Here is a 10385-nt window from a genome sequence, read left to right as displayed (position 1 = left end):
TGTAAATTTCAATATTGTAACAAATGCCCGTCAGAAAAGCAGAAACACAAAGAACGGACACAGCACATTGTCTCTGAAAAACTGCAGAGTCAGAATCAAGAGGTCACTAGAAGAGACGACGCGACCATGGTCACACGAATGGTCGCAAACTCGCACGACCCTAAAGTCACTGGACCTCAGAGTCTCTGGACCCCGTAGACTCCCTACCACAAATTCCACCGCTGATATCTCCCACACCCGATCACGCAACGGTACTCCTCCCTTTTCTAACTGCCTCCAGGAGCTTGAGGCTCAGGCTGGCTCATCTCGTCTCTTCACGGTGCCCAGACCTTGCCCCACTTTCACCCCACTGAAGTACAGTCCCAGCTGGAGCCGGGACCTGACGGAACGAAACCGACTCAGCGGTGTTTCCTTCACGGACCAGGTACCGTAACGCCTAGAACCCGAAGATCCAGACAACTGTAAGGAGGAGGCGACTTTTCGCAGAAAATAGATTTGGGCCGAGAAGGCCTCTGGGAAATGTAGTCCGGGGCAGGAAAACTGCGGACCTTTTCAGATTCTTCTCAGCACCAAGTGGCACTCCCAGGCTCCGAGGGCCGGACTCACTGGAGGCAGCTGCCGCAAAACTCTCAGCTGAGGCCCCTCGGCAGATCTGAGAGCCCCTCAACGCAGCGGTTGGTTATTCCCGCTACTCGTCAACTGGAGGGCCAGTCCCGCCCCGGCGAGCCGCGAGGGGCTCTGGGAAGAGTTATCCTGCGTCTAACGGACCGAGGCTTGTGTTACCTTCGGCCACAGCCGGCACTGACCTTAATGGATTACCTAACTCGGGCTGCACCGGCTGTGCCACTTGTGCGGCGCTGAGGTGCGGAATTGGGGCCTGTGTCTGCGGGCTCGGTGGTAAGTCCTCGGGAAGCCGCGAGCTCAGAGTCCGGGACTCTTTGTGCTGGGTGGAGTAGGGGCCTGCGGACCACCCGGTGCCTGTGTTGGAGGAGGACGCCGGGCAGGGCTTTGCCTGTGCGGGTGGTTCCCTGAGGCCGTGGGAGTGACGTGTGAAGGACTGTGAGCGTGTGGCTTGATAGGACTTTATTTGCCAGGCATTTGTCTGTGACTGATGTGGCCGTGGAGTCGTGTGTGCAGGCGGATTTTGTGGATGTGCTTTTCCTTTTCTGTTTCACTATGAACGTGGCTGCAAACCACGATAAAAGGCAGAGTTCGGTTGTGTGTGTAGATTTGTGAGACTGTTTGTACCAGTGCTTCATTTCTTTGGAGATGGTAATTGTAAATATGTTTTTCTATGAGATATCAATAGCCCCAACAAGTTGTTTCAGTATTTATTTAAAATTTTATTTCTGTGTATTGGCCACGTTGTTTTGTGTGCTTAGTAATAATGGTTCTTGCCCCTCACTCCCCTCCCCAAATCACAAAATAAAGAAAAGCTCCAAGAAAGCAAACATCATTTATACTTCTACCAGCCACTATCAAAATTTATTTCCCATCTTTTCACCCCTCCCTCTGTGAATACATACATATGCATTCGTATATTATAAAATTGGAATCACACTATACATACAGTTCTGTAATCTACCTATGCCATTTAACAATGTGCAGTTAATATTTTTCCATTTAAACGATTACACATCTATGTCATCATTTAAAAGTTTTTTTATGGTATACATTTAATGCATTTACACCTGTTGATGGGTAATTTGGTTCTTTTTAACTTCTTGCCATTATAAAGAATGGGTTTATCAGCAACTATTTGGCATGTTATGATGCACTTTCTTAATTTTTTTTGGTGGGGGGTAGGCTCTTAGAAGTGGAACTGATAGGTTGAGATATATGTGCTTATTAAAGACTCCCTAATTCTATCCAGTTATTCTCTTGTAAGGTTCCAATAATCTACAGTATTATTGGCATAGTATAAGATTGCCTATATTCATACACCCTTGATAACAATGGTTATCGTTAGTATTAGTAATCTTTGTTAACCTCATAGATGTAAAATAATTTCTTTAATTTGCAGTTATATGATTACTACTGAAGTCAACCATTTAAAAATCTTTTTTTGTGTGAATTATGTGTTTTCTAAGGTGTTTTTCTAAAGCAGTGTTCTATTTTCAAATTTCTTTTCCAGGTTCTTCAGGTACTGAGGATTAATTAATTCATCCACTCACCATTTATTGAATGCTGCGTGTGACAGGAATAATTATAGATGCTTGGGATATAGTATTGAGTAAAGGAGACAAACTCTCTGCTATCATGGTACTTACATTGTTGTGGGCCAGATAATAAATGAGGTAAGTTAAATATAACATACATTAAATAATGAAACATTCTAAGAGAAGAAGTAAAGCAGGAGGATATATAGAATCAGGGATGAGACTTGGAGTTTTAGATGGGGTAGTTAAGAATGCATCCTGAAAATGTAATAATAAAGATATGAAGGAAGTAAAGGTGCTAGTTATACACATAATTAAGGGAAGAGGGAACAACAGTTAGAAAAGCCCTGCGGTGGGAATATGCCTGTTACAAAGAGGCTGGTGTGGCTGAAATAGAGCAAATGAGAGGGAGAGCAGTGAGAGATGAGAGAAGAAAGGTAATTGGAGGGAAGGAGGGCAGATCAGATTGGGCCTTATGGGTCATGTTCAGGATCTTGGCTTTTTACTGTGAATGAGATGGGGAGCTATTGGAGAGTTTTGAACATGCAAGTGATATTATCTGCTTACGATTTAAGAGGATTGCCTTGGTTGCTCTGATGAGAGAATTATGAGAAGAAGAATAGGGGAAGAGGGCAGGGACAAGGGCAGAAGCAGAGAGACCAATTAGGAAACTACTGCATTAATCTAGGGAAAAGATGTTGGTGACCTGGACCAGAGTAGTAAAAATGGTGAGAAGTAGTCGTGTACTGGATATAATTTAGAGGTAAAACTGACATAATTTGCTGATAGAACTGATGTGGAGTGTAAGTGTGACAAGATGACACAACATTTTTTAATCTGAGCAACTTGAAGAATGGAGTTATCATTAACTGAGAAGGGAAAGAAGGTAGGAAGAACCTGGGGCATAGAGAGATAGTGAGATTTCAGTTTGGAATATTGTATCTGAAGTATGAGATACCCATTGGACATTCAGGTGGAAATATTAAGTTGGCAGTGGGATATACAAGTCTGAAGTTCAAAAGAAAGATCTGAGACCTAGGTTGGAGACATACGTTTGGGGATTATCAGCACATAGGTGATATTTAAAGAGATCACTTAGAGGGTAGGGTAGATGGAAAATGATAGAGGTAAAGGACTTATCTCTGGGTCACTTCAACATGAGAAAGTCTGGAAAATGAGGAGGAACCAGCAAAAAAGACTGAAAGGGACTAGCTGGAATGGTTGGGAGAAAACCCCAGTTATGGTGTTTATTGCTACTGACATGGTCATTGTTTCTAGGCTTTTTGTTTTGGTGGGCAGAGCTAGGAAATATATTCTTTTAGTTTTTTTTTAGTAGCTTGATTCACATACCATACATTTTACCCTTTAAAGTGTACAACGGAATGTTTTTTAAAAAAATCCACAGGGTTGTGCACCCATCACCATCATGTAATTTTAGATTATTTTTGTCCTCCCTGAAAGAATTATCGTACCCATTAGCAGCCAATCTCATATTCTCCTCCTTCCTCCCAGTCTAATGAACCACTAATCTGATTTATGCCTCAATGAATTTGTCTATTCAGACATTTCATATAAATGAAATTGTACAATATGTGGTCTTTTGTGACTGGCTTCTTTCACGTGATATGTTTTCAATGTTTATTAACGTTGTAGCTGGAAATATACTCTTAACAGAGTAGACCCCATGAGTTCATACTGCTATCTGCAATCAAAAAAATTTAGAATTATAGAGTTTTTACTTTGATTTCATTTTTCTGTCTTTTATTTATTAATCCATCCATCTGTAGATGTGTATATGTATATAAAAATGAGATAGTTAAGAGCAATATTATTAGTACTTAAAATATTCCTACTGCAAATAATTTAATATTTCTTTATAGATCTGTTTGCTTTGGGGTTGTCTCTCTAGGGACGTATAACCCAATTATTGTGCTTTAAAGTAACTAGAACTAATTTCTCTGTGTGTGTTTAAGCCACAAATGTAACATATGAGTAGGTACATTTGTTTCATTCTGCTTTTGATTTTTAGGTATAGCTTATGGGTTTTTTTGGTTGTTGTTGTTTTAATTTAATTTATTTAATTAATTATTTTAGCTTTTGTTTTAACATTTGTTTTAATTTTGTTTTATAATCATGTAAGACATTTACATGGTTGGAAAGTCAAATATACAAAACAAAGTATTTTAAAGTATATACAAAACAAACACACAAAACAAAGAGAAGTCTTGTATTGTATGCACACAGGGAGCATGATGCCTCCAGCTTTGTTATTTCTTCTCAAGATCGCTTTGGCAATTTGGGGTCTTTTGCGGGTCCATACAAATTTTAGGATTGTTTGTTCTATTTCTATGAAAAATTCCATTAGAATTTTGATAGAAATTGCATTGAATCTATACATTGCTTTGGGTAGTATGAACATTTTAGCAGTATAAATTCTTCCAATCCATGAACACGGAATTTCTTTCCATTTATTTGTGTCTTTTCTAATTTCTTTCATCAGTGTCCTATAGTTTTCATTGTATAGTCTTTCACCTGCTTGGTTGAGCTTATTCCTAGGTATTTTATTCTTTTTGATGCAATTGTGAATGGAATTGTTTTCCTAATTTTTCTTTCTGATAGTTCATTATTAGTGCATAGAAATGCAGGAATTTCTGTATATTAATTTTGTATCCTGCAACATTACTGAATTCATTTATAAGTTCTAACAGTTATTTGGCAGTCTTTAGGGTTTTGTATGTATAATATGTCATCTGCAAATAATGAAAGTTTCACTTCTTCCTTTCCATTTGGATGCCTTTTATTTCTTTTTCTTGCCTAATTGCTCTGGCTAGGACTTCCAGTACTATGTTGAACAAAAATAGCAAGAATGGGCATCCTGTCTTGTTCCTGGTCTTAGAGGAAAAGCTCTTAGTTTCACACCATTAACTATGGTGTTAGCTCTGAGCTTGTCATATATATCATTTATTATGTGGGGTACGTTTCCTCTATACCCACTTCGTTGAGAGTTTTTATCAAAAATGGATGTTGAATCTTGTCAAATACTTTTCCTTCAATCTTCCCAGACCGGGGCACGAACCCGCGTCCCCTGCATCGGCAGGCAGATTCTCAACCACTGCGCCACCAGGGAAGCCCGATCATATGGATTTTTATCATTCATTTTGGTAATGTGGTGTATCACATTTGTTGACTTGTGGTTATTGAACCATCCTTGCATCCCTAGAATATATCCCACTTTATTGAGGTGTTTGATTCTTTTTTTTTAATTTTTAAAATAAATTTGTTTGTTTTATTTTTGGCTGCGTTAGGTCTTCGTTGTTGCACATGGGCTTTCTCTAGTTGTGGCGAGTGGCGGCTACTCTTCATTGTGGCGCGCAGGCTTCTCATTGCAGTGGCTTCTCCTGTTGCGGAGTGCAGGCTCTAGGCATGCGGGCTTCAGTAGTTGTGGCTTGTGGGCTCTAGAGCGCAGGCTCAGTAGTTGTGGTGCATGGGCTTAGTTGCTCTGCGGCATGTGGGATCTTCCCAGACCAGGGATTGAACCTGTGTCCCCTGCACTGGCAGGCAGATTCTTAACCACTGTGCCACCAGGGAGGCCCCGAGGTGTTTGATTCTTAATGTATGTTGAGTTCATGTTTGCTAATATTTTGTTGAGGATTTTTCATCTGTGTTCATCAGGAATATTGGCCTGTGATTGTCTTTTCTTGTGGTATACTTGTCTGGTTTTGGTATCAGGGTAATGCTGGCCTTGTGAAATGAGTTTGGAAGTGTTTTCTCCTCTTCTGTTTTTTGGGAGATTTTTAGAAGGATTGGTATTAATTTTTCTTTGAATGTTTGGTAGAATTCACCAGTACAGCCATCTGGTTCTGGATTTTTGTTTTCTGGGAGGTTTTAAATTACTGATTCAACCTCCTTGCTAGTAATCGGTCTGTTCAGATTTTTTGTTTCTTCATAATTCAGTCTTGGATGGTTGTATGTTTCTAGGAATTTATCAATTTCTTCTAGGTTGTCCAATTTTTTGGCATATAATTGTTTGTAATAGTCTCTTATCTTTTGTATTGTATTTCTGTGGTATCAGTTGTAACATCTCCTCTTTTGTTTCTGATTTTGTTTGAGTCCTCTCTCTTTTTACTTGGTGAGTCTAGCTAAAGGTTTGTCCATTCTGTTTATCTTGTCACAGAATCAGTTCTTGGTTTCATTGATCTTTTCTCTTGTCTTTTTAGTCTCTATTTCATTTTTTTCTGCCCTGATTCTTGTTACTTCCTTTCTTCTACTAAGTTTGGGCTTCTTTTATTCTTCTTTGCTGGTTCCTCGAGGTTTAAAGTTAGATTGTTTATTTGACATTTTTCTTGGTTTTTGAAATAGGCATTTGTTGCTATGAACTTCCTTCTTAGAACTGTTTTTGTTGCATCCCTTAAGTTCTGGTGTATTGTACTTCCATTTTAATTTGTCTCAAGACATTTTTGATTTTGCTTTTGATTTCTTTGTTCCCATTGGTTATTCAGTAGCATGTTGTTTAGTCTCTACATATTTCTGAATTTTCCAGTTTTCTTCTGGTAATTGATTTCGTTTCATACCATGTGGTTGGGAAAGATGCTGGATATTATTTCAGTCTTCTTAAATTTGTCAAGACTTGTTTGTGGCCTATCATATCCTAGAGAATGTTCCATGTGCACCTGAGAAGAAGATGTATTCAGGTGCTTTTGGATGGAATTTCTGTATATACCTATTTAGTCTATCTGGTCTAATGTGTTGTTTAAGGCCAATGTTTCCTTATTGATTTTCTGTCAGAACGATTTATCCATTGTCTTATTGTATTGCTACCTATTTCTCTCTTTAGACCTGTTAATATTTGCTTCATATATTTAGGTGCTCTTATGTTGTGTGCATATATATTTACAAATGTTTATCCTCTTGTTGGATTGACCCCTTTATCATCATGTAATGCCCTTCTTTGTCTCTTTTGGCAGTCTTTGTTTTAAAGTCTGTTTTGTCTGATACAAGTATAGCTATCCCAACTTTCTTTTGGTTTCCATTTGCATGGAATATCATCATGGAAAAAGATGGACCCTTCAGTCTGTGTGTGTTCTTACAACTGAAGTGAATCTCTCACAGGTAACATATTGATGGGTCTTGTTTTTTTATCCATTCATCCATTCTTTGTCTTTTGATCAGAGAATTTAATCCATTTACATTTAAAGTAATTATTGATAGGTATGTATTTATTGACATTTTGTTAATTGGTTTTTGGCTGTTTTGTAGTTCCTCTGTTCCTTTCTTCTTTTGCTCTCTTTCTTTATGGTTTGATGGCTTTCTTTATTGGTATGCTTAGATTCATTTCTCACTATCTTTTGTTATCTACTGCAAATTTTTGGTTAATGGTTACCATGAGACTGACATAAACCCACTTATATTTATAATGGTCTAATTTAAGTTGATAATAATCAAAGTTTGAATGCATTCTAAAGCTCTACATTTCTATCCCTGCCCCCCATCATTTTAAAAAATATCAAATGCTTCACAAATTTGCATGTCATCCTTGTGCAGAGGCCATGCTATTCATCTCTGTATCATTCCAATTTTAGTATATATGCTGCTGAAGTGAGCACTTGGAAGTTTCTGTTGACCTGTCTTCAAGTTCACTGATTTTTTCCTCAGTCATGTTGAGTCTACTGATGAGTCCATTGAAGGCGTTCTTTTTTCTTTTTTTAGAGTTCCATCAGCACTAAGCAATTTTAATTAAAAAAAAATGATCTCAGAGTAATTTCAAACTCACAGAAAATTTGCAAGTACAGTAAAAAAAAAATCCCTTATTGCCTTCACCGAGATTCACCAACTTTTAATATCTCTCTTTGTCTTTCTTTCACACACACACACACACACACACACACTGAGTCTTTTTCTGAACCATTTGACTACAAGCTTCAGACCTGATCCTTCATCCCCTAAATACTCCAGTGTGTATTTCCCTAAACTAGGACCTCCCAATAAGTCAGGAAATCAACAATTGATACAACATTGCCATTTAGAGAACCTGTTCAAATTTCAATTTTGCCAATTGTCCCCAAAATGTCTTTTTCTTCATACTTTAAAAAATATATATATTTATTTATTTTTATTTGGTTTTTCTGGGTCTTGTTGTGGCTGGTGGGCTCTTTAGTTGCAGCTGGCAGGCTCCTTAGTTGTGGCTCGCCATCTCCTTAGTTGTGGCACGCAGGCTCCTTAGTTGTGGCATGCGAACTCTTAGTTGCGGCATGCATGTGGGATCTAGTTCCCTGACCAGGGATTGAACCTGGGCCCCCTGCATTGGGAGCATGGGGTCCTAACCACTGCACAACCACTGCGCCACCAGGGAAGTCCCCCCAAAATGTCTTTTTTAGTTTTCAGGTACAGGATTCGTTCATACATTGCATTTGGTTGTCATGTCTCTTTGGCCTCCTCCAACCTGGAACAGTTCCTCAGTCATTCTGTCTATCATGTCCCTGAGAGTTAAAAAAATACAGGCCTTATATTCTGTAGGCTGGCACTCAACTTGATTCCATTGGATGTTTCTTCATGCCTAGACTCAGGCATGTATTCCTGACAAACTTTGATTTTCTCATTATGTCATTCTGTCCCATCACTGGTGATGTTAATCTTGATCATCTAGTCATGTTGATGTCTTCACTGTAAAGTTCTGTTTTTCCTTGTAACTGTTGGAAAATGTTCCAGTATGGTGCTAAAATCCTGTTCCTCATCAAAACTTTACCCATTCTTAGCCTCCATTGACAACTTCAGTCTGAACCACTATCCAGTTGGTAAGTGGTTTTATGTTTATATTATTCCTTTTACGTTTATTGGTTGGCATTATAGTGCAAAGGAAGAGCTTTCCTTTCTCCCTACTGATTTATATCACGTTGAGCTCATGGATTCTTATTTTGTTCAGTCGGTTATAATTTATTACTGTAAATATTTATTTTCATGCTCAAATTGACCCTAATTTGGCCAATGGGAGCCTCTTTGAGCCAGTTTCTTCATCTTTTTAACATGGCCCTATCAGTTTTTGAGCACTTCCTTAATTTCTGGCACAAGATGTTCTAGGCTCACTTTGTAGTTTTCCCGCTCCAGCCCTAAAATCAGATATTTCTTCAGACAGTCTTGGTTCCTCTTCTTTTTTCCCGTATAAATATTTTTTGGAAAATTTTGGATTTTATTTATTGTTGTTGAAGTATAGTTAATTTACCATATTATGTTAGTTTCAAGTGTACAGAAGAGTGATTTGGTTATACATATATATATTCTTTTTTTTGATACTTTACATTATAGTTTCTTACAAGATATTGAATATAGTCCCCTGTGGTATGCAGTAAATCCTTGTTTATTTTATATGCATCTGTTAATCCCATACTCTCAATTTATTCCTCCCTTGCTTCGTCTCCCCTTTAGTAACCATTAGTTTGTTTTCTATGTCGGTGAGTCTGTTTTCTGTTTTGTATATGGATTCATTTGTACTATTTTTTAGATTCCACATGTAAGTGATATATAATATTTGTCTTTGTCTGACTTCACTTAGTATGATAATCTCTAGGTCCATCCATGTTTTTGCAAATGGCATTATTTCATTCTTTTTTTATGACTGAATAATATTCCATTGTGTGTATATATATATATTATATATATGTACACCACATCTTCTTTATCCATTCGTCTGCCGATGGACATTTAGTTTGCTTCCATGTTTTGGGTATTGTAAATAGTTTGCCACTATGAACAATGGGTTGCATGTATCTTTTTGAATTAGAGTTTTTGTCTTTTCTGGATATATGCCCAAAAGTGGGATTGCTGGATAATATGGTAACTCTACTTTTAGTTTTTTTTTTTACATGGTTGAGTTCTTTTTTTTAACATCTTTATTGGAGTATAATTGCTTTACAATGGTGTGTTAGTTTCTGCTTTATAACAAAGTGAATCAGCTATACATATACATATATCCCCATATCTCCTCCCTCTTGCGTCTCCCTCCCACCCTCCCTATCCCACCCCTCTAGGTGGTCACAAAGCACCAAGCTGATCTCCCTGTGTTATGCGGCTGCTTCCCACTAGCTAGCTATTTTACATTTGGTAGTGTATATATATCCATGACACTCTCTCACTTCATTCCAGCTTACCCTTCCCCCTCCCCACATCCTCAAGTCCATTCTCTACGTCTACATCTTTATTCCTGTCCTGCCCCTAGGTTCTTAAGAACCATAT

The 10385-nt window shown here is 38.2% G+C and overlaps 1 protein-coding gene and 1 non-coding gene across 2 annotated transcripts in view; one reads left to right on the top strand and one right to left on the bottom strand.

Annotated features, from left to right (window-relative positions):
• Positions 1–238: 238 nt before the first annotated feature.
• LOC102991617 (zinc finger protein 569) overlaps positions 239–10385 on the top strand; it is an 83949-nt gene continuing 73802 nt past the window's right edge. The window contains exons 1-2 of the mRNA XM_028478102.2: positions 239–897; positions 2135–2297. Of these exons, the coding sequence (XP_028333903.1) occupies positions 2293–2297 (5 nt within the window). The 5' untranslated portion in view covers positions 239–897; positions 2135–2292. The remainder of the gene's footprint in view (positions 898–2134; positions 2298–10385) is intronic.
• LOC112067324 (U6 spliceosomal RNA) lies at positions 7656–7762 on the bottom strand. The gene has a single exon (XR_002893200.1). It is a non-coding gene; the product is annotated as a U6 spliceosomal RNA (small nuclear RNA).

Source organism: Physeter macrocephalus, chromosome 17, assembly GCF_002837175.3.
Source record: "Physeter macrocephalus isolate SW-GA chromosome 17, ASM283717v5, whole genome shotgun sequence".
Classification (NCBI taxonomy): Eukaryota; Metazoa; Chordata; class Mammalia; order Artiodactyla; family Physeteridae; genus Physeter; species Physeter macrocephalus.
The sequence above is the reverse complement of the archived record's forward strand: the minus strand, read 5'-3'. Positions and strand labels throughout refer to the sequence as shown.